This window comes from Candoia aspera, chromosome 5 (genome assembly GCF_035149785.1).
Source record: "Candoia aspera isolate rCanAsp1 chromosome 5, rCanAsp1.hap2, whole genome shotgun sequence".
In the NCBI taxonomy this organism is placed as follows: Eukaryota; Metazoa; Chordata; class Lepidosauria; order Squamata; family Boidae; genus Candoia; species Candoia aspera.
In genome coordinates, this window is record NC_086157.1 from 114,055,278 (window position 1) to 114,073,255 (window position 17,978).

Consider the following 17,978-nt stretch of genomic DNA (forward strand, 5'->3'; position numbering starts at 1 on the left):
TCTTATACAGGGAGTCCTCACTTAATGACCATTCATTTAGTGATGGTTCAGACCTTCAACAGTACTGAAAAAACAACTTGTGACTTGTGCTCACACGACCATTGCAGCGTCCCAGCGGTCACGTGATCATGATTTGGGCGCTTGGCAGCCGGTTCGCATTTATGTCCGTTGCGGTATCCCGCGGTCATGCGATTGCCATTTTTGACCTTCCCGGCCAGCTTCTGGCTAGCAAAATCAGTGGGGAACCACGTGATTCGTTTAACGACCACGTGGTTCCCTTAACAACCACAGTGACTCGCTTAATGACCACTACAAAAAAGGTCATAAAATCGTGTTGGATTTGCTTAATGACCGCTTCGCTTAGCAACCAAATTTCCAGTTTCAATTGTCATTAAGCGAGGACTACCTGTATAGATATTTGTGCAATATCTTAACACTAGTCCAAAACAGACGGAGCTTGTATTGTAACATGGCCATACACTTTGGGTCGTTCACTCCCCCGTTTACCCCAGAGGCCCCCTTGTTCTTCCTGTCTTCCCCTGGTGTTCATATTTTGCTGCTCCTTGCACACACACTGACTTATGCTTAGCGTGTCCCGTGACCCACTTTCTCCTTGCAACGCATTCTGCACCCAGGGAACGTCCAGTCTCTCTTGCCAGCCCAGCCTCGGAGCCTGCTAATCCCGCACTGGATGAGGCTGCACCTCAGCCATGTTTGCATATCTCCATTTGTGGTTCTTCCCTGGAGATCTTGGAGCCGACGGACAGCACTGGCCGGGAACTTGTCCCTTTTGACAGCGACGACACAGACGATGAGTCCTCACCCAGTCCCTCCGGCACGCTCCAGAGCCATTCCACCATCTCCAGTTTTACAAGTGAGTTCTCCGTTTCCTGAAAAACAGGATGCTGTGACATTGAGTGCAAAAGTCCCATTCAACACTGTTGATTGTTGTTGTTTTTAACCCAGTTTCCATCTACTAGAACTTTGTTGCATTAATAAACATTTTAGGAATTCAGCTTTTTTGAACAGGGAGTTGGTAAGGCAGCATGGAAGTATTTAAACACAAAAACTCAGTTGTCGTTTGTTCCTAAGAAACAGGCATTTTATTACCTAGTGAAATGTCCAAATATTTTTGCTCCTTGGAAGCTACCATTGTTTATCCACTTCAAGAATAACAGCGTTGTTACAACGGAGATGGAATACTATGACGTGTTCTGCACAAAATGAGAGGTGGTTATCTGGGGCTTGTTATTGTTTATGTTAACGCTGAAGCCGATGTCAAAATGGTGCAACGTGATATCCCATTAATAATAAAAAAGGCACTGCTCTTGACCACGGGATAAATCATCATCCCAAACAGCAAAGCACACAGCCTAGTACAAGTATTTTATTAAAAGGAACAAGCAATTGTTTTAAACAAAATAAAGCATTTAGTGCAGCGGCCTTTTAAAAACAGCACATAAAAAGTCTCCTGCGCAGCTTCCTGTTTAGCGATAAACCAGTTTTCCCCAGCTGATGCCTGCTAAAGATGGCGGGGCTTCGCTTCTTCTCCAATTTCCCAGGTAGAGGCTGTGCTAGCTGTGAATCTGGGAAGTTAAAACCCCAGCCAGGGAAGGACCCTGGATTTGGGAAAGAGGCTCTAAACGATCTACAGTAACTCACCTGCTTTCCAGAATAAAAATGTTGAGGAAATGGGTTTTTCAAAATCTTTATGCTGAGGAGCCAGAAAGATTGCAGAGAAGGGCAGCGAAGATGGTGAGGGTCTTGGAGGCAAAATCTTACGAAGAACGGTTGAAAGAACTGGAAATGTTTAGCCTAAAGAAGAGAAGGGTGAGGGGAGACATGACAGCGGTCTTCCAATCTTAGAAGGAACTCATTCCCTTAGGACAGCATTTCTCAACCGTGGCAACTTTAAGACGTGTGGACTTGCTGGCTGGGGAATTCTGGAAGTTGAAGTCCACACATCTTAAAGTTGCCACGGTTGAGGAACATTGCCTTAAAAATTTTGTCTCACCTCCACTCCCTCTGCTCAGGAAATCTGCAAAGATGCATCCTTTTTGCCAGACTTTAATGGTTGACTGATTGATTACGTGCCATCAAGTCAACTCTTACGAACTCACAGATATATTTTCTCCAGGAAGATCCATCTCCAGCCTGGCCCTTCAGGTCTTTGAATGGTGCCCCCATTGCCACTGTAACTGAGTCCATCCACCTTGCCCTCTTCTTTTTCCTTCCATCTTTCTCAGCATTATAGACATCTCCAGGGAGCTGATTGATTGATTGACTGACTGATTTGTGTCATCAAATTGGTGTTGAATCTTAATGACCACATAGACAGATTTTCTTCAGGAGGATCTGTCCCCAACCTGACCCTTCAGGTCTTCCAATGATGCACCCATCACCTCTGGAATTGAGTCCATCCACCTTGTGGCTGGCCGTCCTCTTCTTCTCTTGCCTTCTACCTTTCCCAGAATTATGGACCGCTCAAGAGAGCTGGGTCTTCCCATGGTGTTGAGCCTGGTCATTTGTGTTTTGAGTGAGAACTCTGGATTGAATTGCTTGATGATGCATTCGTTTGTTTTCATGGCTGTCATGATATTCTCAGAATTCGTCTCCCACACCAAAGAGTTAGACAAAGTATTTCTTTTCTTAATTTCATTTATTTTTAACTCTTTATATTCTGCTCTAAAATTTGATCAGAGCAGAAAAGTGGATATAAAGCAAATATATAACCTTAATACATTTTTAAAAAGAGATGATCTCCAACCAGAGGCATCTGCAGGTCAGACTCACAACAGTAGTATTGCAATACAAGTGCCACCCCCTTTTATGTGCATACAGTGTCACCACATCTCCACGAAAGGAGCAGAGCTGTGGGGGCAATGCTGTTTCATTCCCTGCCCCCTCTGCCCCCAGTGTGAAACTAAGTTGGAGAGGGCTGCTTCAGGCAACAGCCAAGCTAGGACATCAGCTGAGGCTTCAGGACGGATGGTTCTGTGCTAACACAGGCATCCCTTTCTGTCACCTTCCCTTGGCCAGATGAGGAGATTCCAAGCTCCAAAGATGTGACAGCAGAGACCACCAGCTCTGAAGAGGAGCAGGATCCCAGTAGCTTCCTTCCCATTGGTCGCCCCTTTGCCCAGAACCGGATCAGCGAAAGCTCCATGGATGGCCGAGCTATGAGACGCTCCAGTCAAGGGTCCTTCACCAGGGCCAGCCTGGAAGACCTGCTGAGCATGGATCCTGAGGCCTACCAAAGTTCCATGTGGCTGGGGACAGAGGATGGTTGGTAAGGAAACCATGCCCTGGAATCCCTCCAGGCCTGGTGCTAAGGGCAGCGCCAGAACAACTGTCTTCCCTTGGTGTCCAAATCAGAAAGAGAGCATTCTTCAGGCTCTCTTCCCCATTGGCTGTGCTGCTGTGAGATCACAGAATGTTCAAACAGCCCTTACGTACGATAATCACTCCTGTTGCTTTGGAGCCAATGGGCAATCGTTTGGCTAACTCTGGGGCGACGGGGGGGAACCTGGATCTGGGATGTAGTAGAGTTTTTCATCAATCAGTTTTGTTAACCCAGCATAATACCCCTTTCCCTTGCATTCCCTCCAGATCCAGATCTCATGTCTGTTCTTTTTTTTTTAATTTTGAAACTTTATTGATTTTCAATACAAAATGTAAAGTACAGAAAAGATAGAATACAGAACTAAAGAAAAAAGAAAAACTATAAAAGTGCAGAAATAGACAGAAAATAAAGAAGTGACCTATGACCTTCTCCAACACAGATATAAATGCATATTATACAAATGTAATCTCTCACCATTATTTAAATTTTTAGTAACACTATTTCTATAAAATCAAACCATTCAATCATCAAAACCCAAAATCAAAACCTCATCTTTTTCCGATACAAGCAAACAATCCAAAAGTGGTTTCTAAGTAGAAATAAATCCAATCACGGTATTTTCTCTTATCAATGCTATCAACTTAGCCACTTGTGCCAGTTCCCAGATCTCAAGTCTGTTCTGTTTGGATTGCAGTATCCATGTCTACCAGTCTTCAGACAACATTCGCAACAGGAAAAACAGCCTGAAGATGCAGCACTCAGCCTCTGTGACGTGCATTTTGTAAGCGTCAAAGCACATTTTAAGATCCGCTGACCCCATGTATATATACCCATCACACTCTTCCGTTTTGTAATGCAAAGCACAGGAAGGAGTAAGAAATAGTAAGGCAAAATAATTAAGGCAGGAGATAAGAAAGAGAACCAGGAAGTAAGCTAAATTGGAGTCCAGGGGTTTTCAAGCCAAGGTTGGACAACTATTTGTCTGGGATGGTTCTGAGGATTCCTGCCTTTGGCAGGGGGTTGGACTAGAAAACCTCCAATGTCCCTTCCAACCTTAGGAGTCTATGATTTTATGACCTCCAAGGTCCCTTCCAGCCCTAGGAGTCTATGTTTATTTCTAGGCCTTTGCCATTTCAATTGTGGGAGTGGATTAGAACTGATCAGTGGATAAAAGCATTTAAGAATGTACTCAGGGTAACACACTCCAGGCCTAGCATTAAACAGAGATGGATTATCTTTCCATTGCTGTTCTGGCCACAGTCTTATCACGTGAGGATGGGTTTCCAAAAAGAGCCCATATTGGTCTGATGTAGTAATTTCTTCCCCCACCCCTCAATGTTACTGTAATTTACTTTAGGGAAAAAGATGGGAGGTGGAACAGCATGAACAAGGCTGAAGCACCCAGAGTCATTGGAAGTTGGGTGGCATATAAATTTAATAAATTATTATCATCATCCTTGTCCCATTCCAGCTGATTTGGCAAAGTCCCTATTTCCTCTGCAGGTATCTTGATAACCAGGTGTTCGTGTCGCTGGCCAATGGAGAGCTGGTGGCCTATCAGAGGGAAGCAGGTAAAACACCTGAATATAAACCTGCCGCATGAGGACACCCTGCCTTTCCTTGTGCTTTGGTTCGGAAAGCAGACAAGGACAGTTTCCTCCCCTTTCCCCCACATTTGCTGAACTACACCTTCCATCATCCCACCGCAGCAAGGCCCTGGGCAATTCTGCTTTCCTTCGTCTGTGTGGGTTGAGAAAATTGGGAGTTGCAATCCAACCCATCTGGGGAGCACCAGATTGGGAGAATTGGCCCCAAGCAGGTGGCACTGTAAAATTGGGAGCACATGCAAATCCTGCTTGGAGCAAAGGGAACTGGGTCGCACGGCTGCAGAATTACCCCCAGGATCAGCCCCTCTTGCTGCTTTTTCGGCACGGATTATATCTCCTTAAGTGGTACTAATCCAAGACTGGGGCTGATACCCTAAGTAACCCGAAACCATTTAGAGGGCGAGAAGGGATCGTGGTGGCATCCACACGACACCCTCAGGCTCTCACAGAAGTGCCCATCTCCTGTGCTTCCCCAGTAGCTTGTACCACCAAATGACCCCATGAGCTGGGTTGGCACAAAACTGCATCAACCAACACGCCCAGCTCTAGTGAGGATTTGCCAGACCTTGGTGTGGGTGTGGTTTGAGTGCAGCCCTCGTGTTGACCGGCAGTCCCCCATTAAGAGGCAGATGACCACATTCGGCCTCCGGGGAGGAATGAACACTACTGTAATCATACCCTGCTTGGGGGTAGCTTGAGCTGGATTTGAGAATGAGGACTTCCCTCCCCCCACCCGCCAACAGCCAGTTTAAAAGGGGGAAACCTGAATCACCACCACGATGGGCACAGAGGACAGAAGCCCCCATGCCTATATCCTAATCCCACCCTGAAGGTGGACCACATCATCAGGGTAGCAAGGAGTCTTCCATGGAGAAGCAAAATGCAGGTGGCCTGTGTTCTTCCTCTTGCAGGGCGTTTCTGGGACTCTCAGAACTCCAAGTCGCTCTTGTTGGGCTCTCCGGGCAGCCCTGTGACCAAGATGGTGGCTGTGGGTGGGAAGCTCTGGTGTGGATGCCAGAACCGAATCATCATCCTCAAGACTTCCACGCTGCTGCAGGAGGTACAGAAGGGGCCAGCTTCTTCTCCCCCAGCTTCTGCAGGCAACTTCTCCCAGGGTCCCATCACCATGAGGACACCTGCAACCAGGTTCCTCTGCGTTTTGCAGGGGATCTTGGGACGTCAGGAGATCAGTGGTGATGGGGTTGGAGACCTGAAGCCCATAGCTTACTTTGGACCTCTAAAATAACACAGCCCAAGTTATCCTTTATGTTCACTCTTGCTCAGCATGCAAGTGGAAATCGTGAAGTTTCTGAGCAGGATGCGTCCTCCTGTTGCAAGTCTGACGCTTGCATAGTTGGTCTCTTGGTGACTACTGTTGGGAGGGGGGAAGAAATGGGAAAGATACCTCTCAGTCTGCAGTTGCAAAACCCAGCAAGCAAAGGCTTGGAGAGAGGACCCTTCGTTAAGGTGTAGCTGCAGCTTTTGACCAACCTGAGTCCATGGTGTGAAACCAAACTGCACATCGTGTTAAACATCTCTTTAAACAAGTGGGCTAAAACTGACCACAATGAGATCAGAAAACAAGAAGCTGCAGGATCTCTTTTACAGCATGCTCCAAATACGTACATTTTCAGCTGGGAAACACCCTCCTGCCTCACTTTTTATTTATTATTTTTTGGTGGGGGCTGATTTTCAGCAGAAGACTTTCAGGGAGCATGTGCCCAGTGTGAGGTCTACAGCTGCTGCTCCTCTGGAATAAAAGTGTCCCAATTCAATGATGAAAGTAGCAGGGAAAAAAGCGCTTCTAGCTTTCTGAGACCAAGAGTGAATGAGTGAGAATTATGACCAGTGAATATCTGTGTAGGAAACATTCTGTTTGTTTCAAGTCTGTGGTTTAACATAAAGCCATTCATATGGATATATGGCAAAGGAATGAATGCAGGTAGTCCTCGCTTAATGACCATTCATTTAGTGATGGTTCGGACTTACGACAGTGTTGGGAAAACTGACTTGCAACTGGTCCCCGTACTTACGACCATCACAGCATCCCCGCTGTCACGTGAACACGATTTGGATGCTTGGCAACCGGTTCGCATTTATGACCGTCAAAGCATCCTGGGGTCACATGATTGCCATTTTTGGCCTTCCTGGCCGGTTTCCAGCAAGCAAAATCAATGGGGAACCACGTGATTCGCTTAGCAACCATGTGGTTTGCCTAATGATGTGATTCACTTAACAACCGCTGCAAAAAAGGTCATAAAATCAGGTCAGATTCGCTTAATTACCACTGCACGTAGCAACCAAAATTCCGGTCCCAATTGTGGTTGTTAAATGAGGACTTCCTGTATATATGATTGAGGTGGCTGTTTATGATGAAAGATTGAAGGAATCAGGGCGATCAGAGGTTCTGAATGTGAACAGGCCACGTTCTGTAGCGTCAAGAGTGATCTTGGGGAAAAAAATTAGCATGGAAGAAAAGAGAAGAAATGAAAAAACACAAGTGGAAGTAGAATTTCTCCAGAAAAAGAACTGTATGAAAAGGTACTAGAAGACAGATCAATCTCCAAAGGGAATGAAAGGGAAATGATGCAGAAGCCGCTTGAACAGAGCGAAAACAACAAGGTGCCACTGAAATATGTGAGTTACGCTAATGGGACGTTTGAAAAAGGTGGCTGACTCTGCTTCTCCTGAGCCGTGCGCTTTGGCGTGCTTCCTTCTCACCTTGACAGCGTCGAGTTCCCTTTCGTTCAGGAGTTTCCCATTCCGTGTTCCAAACGGCAGCGCCTTTGCGGTGCAGGGAAATCCACCCTCCGCACTGCTGTTTCCTTTTTCAGATGAGCCACCGCAACAGCAGATGGACCAGAATCTGGCTTCACCGTCCATTTGGACTTTTGTTCTTTTTTTTTAAATGTCTTTCATAATGATCCCGAAAGTGTGCTTTGGCCTTTTCGCAGCAGCTACCCTGAGGATCAACATTTTCACTGAACGATCTAAAAGGAGGTGTCCATCAATTGATGCTAGCTGAAGCACTTGCCAGGCAGGGTGGCAGGATGCAGCACCCTAGGACCCTTGGTGGGACCCCAGCTGCACGCCTCGGGGGGGACCTCCACTGCCTGCCCCGCCCCCTTGTCAATCATCTCTCCAGCAGCTCCAAGCCACCCTTGGAAATTTAAATAGCAGCATCTGTGGGATGCTGTGGCTGATCTGATCAGTGGCTGTTCCTTTTTGGAGCAGAGGGCCTCCTGAAGCTTCATCCATGAATGCTCCTCAGACGTTCCCAGATTCGGAGCCAGGCTGTGGACCCAAAAGCTGTTCAGTTATGTCTCATTTGGAAGCTGCTTGAAGGAATCTGCTTGATTGCAAAGGAAAGGTGATCCCTTCCATCAGGATGACAATTTTTTATATAGTTAGTTTGCTGAACCATTTGCATCCCTTTCCTGGACCAGATTCCCTCCCCCTCCCCTAATTTTACAAGCTCTGCTTTTACTCCATGAGGTTGTCAGAACCCTCTAATAGTAAATATTGCATATACTCATGGATAAGCCCATCCGTGGATAAGATGACCCTCTGATTTTTAACCAAAATACCATGAAAATGTGCCACCCGCAGATAAGCCAACCCGAAAAATTTCCACATGTTTTAATTTTCACAGTTGGCTTATCTGTGAGTAATTCACAGATTATCCATTTCTCGTGGGGTATTTTCGTTAAAAATTCGAGGGTCAGCTTATCCACAGATGGGCTTCTCCTTGAGTATATACGGGATATACAGGTACTTTAAAATAGTGTTACCGTATATACTTGCGGATAAGCCAAACCCAATTTTGGGGGTGCATTTTGGCACCTAAAATTCTCATTTTATTTGCAAGTATATACAGGAGGACTGAATAGGAATCTTTAAGGAACAAACCTTTCTGAGTTTTGATTGCTACAATTTATTAAGAAAAACGTTAGGGTGATACCCCAAGAATTCCACCAGCGCTATGGCATTCAAATGTAATCCAAATACATAAGCAACTCAAAACCATTAGTTTCTTGCTTGCTTTCTTCTGAGAGGGATGGAGATGGGCCCATCTGCATTTGCACATTGTTCACACAACAGCTGCTGGCATCACTACAGGTAGTCCTCACTTAACAACCATGCATTTAGTGATAGTTCGGATTTACGACGGTACTGGAAAAAAACGACTTATGACCAGTCCTCACATGTATGACTGTCACAGCATCCTTGTGGTCATGTGACCACTGTTTGGGCATTGGGCAACTGGTTCACAGGTATGACTGTCACAGCATCCTGTGGTCATATGATCACCATTTTTGACCTTCCTGGCTGGCTTCTGGCAAGCAAAATCAATGGGGAACCACGTGATTTGCTTAACAATTACGTGGTTTGCTTAATGCCTGCGGTGATTCGCTTAACAACCGCCCCAAAAAAGGTCATAGAATTGGGTCAGATTTGCTTAACGACCACTTCGCTTAGCAACCAAAATTCTGGTCCCAGTTGTGGTCCTAAAGTGAGGACTACCTGTATCAGCATGAGAAATGGCTCTCCCAGAGACTTCAGTCAGGTCTCTCCGCTGTCCTCTGCAGCACACGTTTCTGGTTGGGCAGGACAGCAATCGCAGCGTGACCTGCCTGGTGACCTCCAGCATAGGGATTTGGGTCACCCTCCAGGGGAGCGCCCAGGTGAGGCTGTACCATCCTGCCAGCTATGACCAGTTGGCTGAAGTGGACATCACCCCTCCAGTCCACAAGATGCTGGCAGGTAAGAAACTGGAAATCAGATGCCATTGTAGATACCTTGCACCCCATGGGATTGGTGTGTGTGTGTGTGTGTGTGTCTCTCTCTCTGAGATGAAACGGCAGGAACCGCTGCCCTCTAAGCTCAGCTTAAACTCCCAGGATTTTGGACAAATGCCGCTTGAAAAGTGTCTCTTTTAGTTTATTGTATTTCAAGGAGAGATTGTGGAGAGCTTTGGAGTGAGAGTTTATACCCAGATACGTAACCTTTTATGCTTTCTTAGAATGCCTTCCTCTATAAAAACATGGTTTGGGCTTGGTCTTACTTGAGCTGTAGTGTCTATTGATTGATTGATTTACTAGGTTTTTACCCCACCTTCATTTTGTGCAACTCAAAGCAATGCACATAATGCTCCTTCCTCCTGTTTTCCCCACAACACCCGGTGAGGTGGGTTGGGCTGAGAGGGAGCAACTGGCCCAGAGTCGCTCAGCCAGCTTCAGTGCTCAGGAAAGACTAGACCCACGAGGGACGCATGTCTACACTCCGTGCATTGCTACCCTCTGGTTCAGATAAATCTCCCAAGCTAAGCTGCAAGTTTCCAGCCAGGTCCTGAGCCCCAACAAGTATCAGCCTAGATCCTGGCATCTGGAGGTCGTTTTCTCTGGATCTGGCCTACCCCACAGGCCAGTTGCACAGAGGAAGAAACCATCTAAGGATGATTCAGATTGTACCTTGAAGTAGCAGCGTGTGCAGAGAGGGGAGGTAAAAATGCACACCCCCCACTGTACATGCACAGAGTGTCAGCCCAAGTGCAAAGAGGGAGGGGCTTTTTTTTAACCTCCCTTGCAGATACCGCTGCCTTGAAAAATGGCAGCGTGCACATACCTGGATTCAAAGCTCTCTTTTTCTTGGGGGTGGGGGGGACGCAGGGCAGCCCTAAAATAATGGGAAGCCAAAAAGAGGGTCCGGGTCTCTGAATAACACTCAATGGGATGCATCCATGCAGTTTGCCTTGTTATTTTCTGCAGCAGCTCTAGGAGAGAAGACAGCAAGGACTGTATCAGTGTTTCCCAACCTTGGCAACTTTAAGATGTGTGGACTTCTAGAAGTCCACACGTGCTGGCTGGGGAATTCTGGGAGTTGAAGTCCACACGTGCTGGCTGGGGAATTCTGGGAGTTGAAGTCCACATATCAAAGTGCCAGTTTTGGGAAACACTGGACTATATTAACAGCAGTGAGTTTAATCCCTTTCTTCCTCCTCCTCCTCCTCCTCCTCCTTTTCTATCCATTACCTCTAACAGAGTTCTTACTGTCATCCAGCTTGAAGAAGGGGACTTGTTGAAATGGCATGGGAATACGTCAGCCTTCCCCAACCTGGAATCCTAGGCTAGCTGAGGACGATGAGAATTGCCCATCTACTGGAGGTCCCAAGTCTTGTCCAGCACATTACCATATCGAATTCCCAGGATCAGTTTGAGGCTTTCCCTCATTACCCGTCTGTTGTTGTTCCTGTTTCCATTTCTGTCTTAGGAATGCTGCTCTGGCTTTTTTTATTTCTCCAGAGCATGGAGTAACACAGCATCAGGGGCATCCGCAGAGGGGGGCAAAAAAGTCCCGATGGTGTTTGCAACCACACGTAAAAAAGCATAGGATTCAATTGTGTGGATACACCTTGATTTCCAGAGGGAAAGAGAAACTGAGGCCAGCCCGTCTCATTCCTGGGTCTGATTTTTTGGGCCCACCCACAAGGTTAACTGAAAGGCTTTAACATTCGTCTCTTGCTCTCCCCTGCCTGCAGGATCAGACGCGATCATCCGTCAGCACAAGGCGGCTTGCTTGCGGATCACTTCCCTCCTGGCCTGCAAAGATTTGCTCTGGATCGGCACCAGCGCGGGTGTAGTGCTGACCCTTTCCATCACAGGCAACGCCGCTGCTTTGAAAACTCCACCTTTACCGGTGGGACTTTCTCAGGGCCACACTGGGCATGTCCGGTTCCTCACCTCCATTGAGCTGCCAGAAGGATTCAGCGTCCTTTTTCCCCTGCCGGGGGAACCAGGTGAGCTGGCCAAGTGTTCAAGATGCAAGGGGCCAATCAGGTGCCAAGCAAGATTGGATCTCATCTAGAACGAATTCAGCGACAGGTAGTCCTCGCTAAGTGACTGCCTCGTTTAGTGACTGCAGTTACGACGGTGATGAAAAAGGAACTTTGTGACCGATCCTCACATTTAAGACCCTCACAGGTCTGTAAAGCAGAGGAAAGCTGAAGTGAGATCATAGGCACAGTTGTGGTTTCACTTAGTGACCGCTTTGCTTAATGACTAAGTTGCTGGTCTCAATTGTGGTCACTAAACAAGAACTACCTGTATTTTCAATAGAAGATAACATACATAGTTGAACTGTGGACTCCTTAGTGCTCTCGGAGCTTGGTTGTTTTCTTGCAGATGTTTCCTTGCCCGACTAGGTGAGATCATCAGTGTGAGGGCAGTGTTTGCTCCGCTGGCTTCCACCTTCCTGTATTTTAAAAGGCATTTAAAACAGGCTTAGAGCTCTCCTGCACCCCGCTGTTCTTTTTTGAATCTGGCTCCAAATAATGTCATTGGATTTCTCCCTTCCAGTTTTATGATCGATTGGTCTTGTGCACTGTGGCAATTTCTGGGTCCTGTCATGGGAGTGGAAAACTAATGTCAGGCTGTTTGGCTGTAGCCTAATCCCAAAGTGGTTCTTTCTAAGCCAGATTCTCACCAATATATAGGTAATCATTCGTTTAGTGATGCTTCAGACGTAGGACGGTGCTGAAAAAGCCGACTTACAACCGGTGCTCACGCAACCATCACAGCATCCCTGCAGTCATGTGATCGCCATTTTTGACCTTCCTGGCCGGCTTCTAGTAAAGCAAAAACAATGGGGAACCACATGAGTTGCTTAACGACCACCTGCTTTGCTTAACCCCTGTGGTGATTCACTTAATGACCGCCGCAGAAAAGGTGGCAAAATCAGATCGGATTCGCTTAATGACTGATTCGCTCAGCAACCAAAACTCCAGTCTCAATTGTGGTCATTAAGTGAGGACTACCTATAAACATTTGTAGAAGCGTGCATCCTGTGCATTTGGTTTTACTTTACAAGATTGGGCTAGCTTGGTGCAGAAAGTGACTTGGCCGATTCCGTCTCTCACCCCCCTCCCCTCTCCCACGCAGGTACAGAAAAATCCAGTGATCTGGAGAAGCGAGATTCCACGAGGCACCGGCCGTCAAAGTCCAAAATGCTTGTGATCAGCGGCGGAGACGGCTATGAGGATTTCAGACTCACAAACAGCAGTGAGACAGTGGGCCGGGATGACAGCACAAACCATCTGCTGCTCTGGAGGGTCTGATGCATGTCGGAACAGGGCCCCCCTCTGGGTGGGGCAGGGTAGAGAGGAGGGAAGCGCCAGTTCCGTCCTAGCCGTTCACGTGTGAACGCGTGCTACTCTAGCTGTGTGTCATCCCCCACCTCGACTGTCTTGTACGCGTGATTGCCACCTAGATCCGCTGCCCCGACAGAGCCGTGCCTCAAGGAGGATTGTTGCCGACCCCCCACCAACACCCTAGAATGCAAATCCATATTGCACGACTCGCGCTTACTGCTGTCTTTAAGTGTAACGGGGGTGTGCATGCACACGTGTGTGCAAGAGGCTGAAGGAGGGCCCGAGGGGCCATGCTGTTACGCAGAGGCCCCATTGGACGGCCCAGGGGGTAAATGTAGGCATTCAGCCTTATTTAAGAAGGGCTGGTCTGCTTTGGGGAACCCGTTTGGTGAGATGCCCCCAACTCAACCCACAGAGGGATCGGATCTTGTGCCGCTGTTTCTGATCAGCGACGGTCTCCAAATCCAACCCAGGCGGCTTCGGCAAGATTTACACAACACCCAGAAATCTGCTCCCAATCCAGTCGGAACTGATGCAGACTCCCATCCCTCGGATTCACCCACCTGCTTTTCTAATGGAGGTGCGAAAACAGAAATCCACCCTGAACTTCCCAACACTCAGCAGGCCAATATCTTTCAAGCGCTCCGTTTCCTTGGCTCATCGCTATGGATTCCCTTCCCTCACCGCCAGGATACAGATAACTTGGGGGGGGGGTGCTGTTTTGCTTGCATGTGGGTGTGTGTGTGCGTGTGTCTTTTTTAAATGTATGTATAAATAATCTTTATTTATTGTTGATCGGAGCGAGGAGGAGGAGGTGTTCTGGGCCTGGGGAGACCAATGGCTTAGGGGGCTGAGAATGCTTACGGCTGGTTCCTCGCCTTAGCCGGAGGGGGTCTGAATCGGGATAATGGAAGGGTCATTGCTAGAGAGTAACCATAGAAGGTCCTTGGTATCTACAGTAGGTTAAGCCTATTGCAGTGCAGTCATTCCAGAGTGGCTGGTGGTGAAGTGTGTGTGTGTCTGTGTGTCTGTGTGTGTTCATAAAAGGCTGGTCAGGACAGAAAAATTGTGGATGGAGACACTTAACAAGGGTTTGGACCAGTGTTTCTCAAAGTTGCCAAGGTTGAGAAACACTGGTCCAGACAGGATAGCTGCAATACGGAGCAGAATTTCCTGCATGTTTTGTACATGTCGGGAGACCATTTTCCTTGGTGCCTCCTCGCCATGCCATCCGGGAACAGAAGTGGGTGGGGAGCAGAGGTTTACAGTCCCCCCCTCCGAACCTTTGTACAGTATTTATGTTTCGTTTTTTATAGCCAGCTCTTCGCTGTTTGCAGATGGGGACAAAGATGCCTTGGAGGGTTAGTGGCACTTAATTTACAGGTTCCTTCTTAAGGAATGTCAAGGAGGGGACGCCCAAATAAATCCAGGGGGCCCCCATAAGAGCGATTGGGTTTGTTATCGCCTGCTGCCCCAGAACATCAGGAAAGAATCAAGAGTGCAAGCGAAGCAGCAGTAAACCTACTCCTAACAGCTATGAATGGCCTTGGACATGGTTACGAGAGGAAGAAGGTGGGGAGAGAGAAAAACATAGACTTACTGGTGAACCAGTGGCAATTTCTGGGGATTGTTCAGAGCTAGATTTTATCTCTCTCTGTCTTCGGCCATGGACTTCTGGATGAGATGTCCGGCCAGAGAATTTCTTCCACCCATCCTGTGCAGACTGACTCAGATATAAATCGTGCTAAGTCCGGTCATGCTTTGCAACCTTCATCTGTTTAGAGAAGAATGCGAGACAACACACATTGGTAACGGCTAAACACATAACTACTTCGTTAGTCAGTTGGCAGTCTGTTAGGATATAAGAAAATCTTAAGTAGAAGCCAACCACCTTTGATATCACTATCTCAAGCCAATCTTAAGGATTTGAAGCATATCCCCAGGAGAGGTTACTTCGATCCCAAATGGTGCACTTGCTTCCAATCTAAAGAGTGAATTTCATATTACAGGTTTTCCGACCCCTTCTCCATATCTGAGCACTTAAAAAGAAAGCTGTACTTTCTGAAGAGTGAGCTTCATAATCCGTCAAAACTCAGACTTTGGAACCAAACTGAAATGTAATTTTATCCACTTGGTTTTGAAACAGAGACTCACGTGGCTTCTGCATTCCTCGTTTATTGTAGATTTCTGAATCCCTGGTACAAAACATGCCCCCAAACATTGGAACTTACTTTTGGTTCAAACAGATTTAGCCTAGACTTTGTTTGACTTCCAAATCTTTGCAGGGTGGAATTAGGCTATAGCAATCTTATAGTACTGTCCATTTCAGGGCAATATTAGGATAGCTTTTTATAACCCTCCTACATTTGGCAATATGAGTATCACTTCTTGGCTGAGCAGGAAAAGCCAAGCAGGATTGGTACTTGGATAGGATACCACCAGGAAATCCCAGGCAGGAAAGTTGGGAAAAACATCCCTGAAGGAGACAGAAGCAGGCATTTCTGTTTGTGGCTGTGGAAGGTACATGGATATGCCCATATAGCCACCAGGAGTTAAACTCAACTCAAGAGAGGCTTTATCTTTCTAGAGCAGTGTGTCTCAACCTCAGCAACTTGAAGCTGCGTGGACTTCAACTCCCAGAATTCCCCAGGCTCCACTTTTCAGCTTAGGCAAGTAAAATTTTTAAAAATGCTCATGGCTGGAATTTTGGAGTCTGAATAAATTTTGAAGAAGCCCAACCCTTCTGGAGAAAAAGCCCTTTCTGCTTCAGCTGCTCTCCCCACTGCAGGCAACCCACCCATGGTTTGTGGGTCTGTTTTGGGATCTGCTTTGCAATGCCAATGGTTGGGATGGCACTTTGCTGTGTGTCTCGGGAGGGAAGAAGCATGGCACCTCTCCTCAAAATGGAAAAGCAGGTGGGGTTTCTGTGGAGGGTGAAGCTGGAAGAGGATTGGAAAGGGAAGAGAGATGCCCTTGAAGTGACCTTGGAATAGAAACCTGGCCTTGGGAATGGCGAAGGGAAGAACAAACCTTTCAAGGAGGCATTTCAGGAAAGATGACGCAGTCCCAGGAAGGAAGGAAGCATGAGAAAGAAGCTCAAGATCACCCCATCTTGATTTGGGTTGGTATAAGATGGAGTAGAGAGAAACTCTGACCAGCTTTCAAGATTCTGTTATTCCACCCTGCAACAATAAAGATATTCCCCTGTTACTCTTTTTTTTTTAACTTGCCTGCCTCAAAGGTGGTAGTTTTGTTTACAACAGTACAGAAATGGTTTACCACTGGCTTCTTCCAGGGTATTTTTGCAGCATTCCAGCTCTTGGATCTCCTGGTGGTCTCCCATCTGCCTTCTAACTTGGCTTTTTAAAGAGCAACCATGGTCAGCTGGCTGTAAGCTTAATGACTCCCTCAAGTCCTGGCGACTTCGTGGACATTTCCATGTTCTCTTAGCGATCCGAAAAAGCTTGCCCTTGCCAACTTCTATGACTTTTCTGACATCCCAGTCTCATGTATAGCTCTGATAGGTCCTTCCAGACCTCTTAACATCTGGCCGTCATTCTCCTGAACATCATCAGGAGGCTCCCCTGCAAGCCTTCAGAGATGCAACAGAGGTGTGTGTTGGGATTTTCGTACAGTACCTGCCCATTTTTATGAAAAACAAGGGCCAAAGTCTTGCGAGATCAGCCATCATGAGATTTCAGCCATCACTCTCCCAAGACGGGCATCCCCAGGGAAGGGCTCAAAAAGATCAAGATGGGCACTACAGTGGCAACCACCATCTTGACCGTTTGGATGCCCCGATGTACTGTACATCTTTTTTTTTTCCCCACTGTCACCCCTGGTCACCTAGGTTTTGGAAATGTTAGCCCCAAATCCCTCTGGCTTGCCAGAGATGATAATCAGAGTAGTGGGCTTTCCAAGGCAGCGTCCCCCATTCTTCTGAGCTCTTTTTTTTAGCATGGTGCCTACCCTGTCCTCTGGCCACCCAGCCTTGCTTGGACGCCCTCCAAAATTGCCTCCAAATTATAACGTGCACTAGGGTGGAAAAGGAGAAATTACAACATGTGGGAGGAGACCTCGGGTCACCTGTATTTATGTAGCATTCTATCCAATTTAGGGATTTTGCTTTTCCTGGCCCTGGGTTCCTGTTTTGACCTTACCCTGTCTGCAGTTTGGTACGCCTGGAGGGTCCCTTAAACAAAGCGCAGCAGTTCTTGGCTCAAAACTGATTTACCGGCTCCTTGGAACATCATAATCTAGATCAGTGTTTCTCAACCTCGGCAAGTTTAAGATGCGTGGACTAAAGCTCCCAGCTGGCTGGGGAGTTCTGGGAGCTGAAGTCCACGCATCTTAAACTTGCCGAGCTGGCTGGGGAGTTCTGGGAGCTGAAGTCCACGCATCTTAAACTTGCCGAGGTTGAGAAACACTGATCTAGCAGATGCTGTAGGAAACAGCCATTTTTTTCAGCCCCCTACGGTGATTTTATGGATCTATTATTGTTCGCTCCTCTGCACTTCTGGAAGGTGTATCTATCCACCCATCGCCCATCTTTGCCACCAACACTTCTTCCTCTTCCCCCATACCAGAAAGCAAAAAGTCTCGTACCTTACTGCTTGCAACCTGAAGAAATGCTGCATGGTGCAGCTTCCCGGTAACTGCCATCTACCATGAAAACCCATGCCCTTAATCTTCCACGTAGGACCTTTGCGGCTCAGCCTGGGCAAGAAAACTTTCTGCACGTGGCCAGACGTGTTTCTCTTCGACAACTCCCATGTACATGGCCACTGGATTTTAAGGCTTCCAGATGGATATGCAAAAAAAACCAAAACGCAGTAGGGACCAAAATGTGAACGTTTGATAGTCTGGAATAGGTTTGCAGGAA

At 47.2% G+C, this 17,978-nt stretch overlaps 1 protein-coding gene across 1 annotated transcript in view; it reads left to right on the forward strand.

The window, feature by feature from the left end:
- Positions 1 to 16,538, forward strand: part of ARHGEF17 (Rho guanine nucleotide exchange factor 17) — a 147,844-nt gene extending 131,306 nt beyond the window's left edge. Inside the window, exons 16-23 of the mRNA XM_063304753.1 lie at positions 636 to 874; positions 3,040 to 3,289; positions 4,038 to 4,124; positions 4,847 to 4,914; positions 5,862 to 6,010; positions 9,540 to 9,714; positions 11,489 to 11,746; positions 12,888 to 16,538. Of these exons, the coding sequence (XP_063160823.1) occupies positions 636 to 874; positions 3,040 to 3,289; positions 4,038 to 4,124; positions 4,847 to 4,914; positions 5,862 to 6,010; positions 9,540 to 9,714; positions 11,489 to 11,746; positions 12,888 to 13,063 (1,402 nt within the window). The 3' untranslated portion in view covers positions 13,064 to 16,538. The remainder of the gene's footprint in view (positions 1 to 635; positions 875 to 3,039; positions 3,290 to 4,037; positions 4,125 to 4,846; positions 4,915 to 5,861; positions 6,011 to 9,539; positions 9,715 to 11,488; positions 11,747 to 12,887) is intronic.
- The last annotated feature ends 1,440 nt before the right edge of the window (positions 16,539 to 17,978 follow it).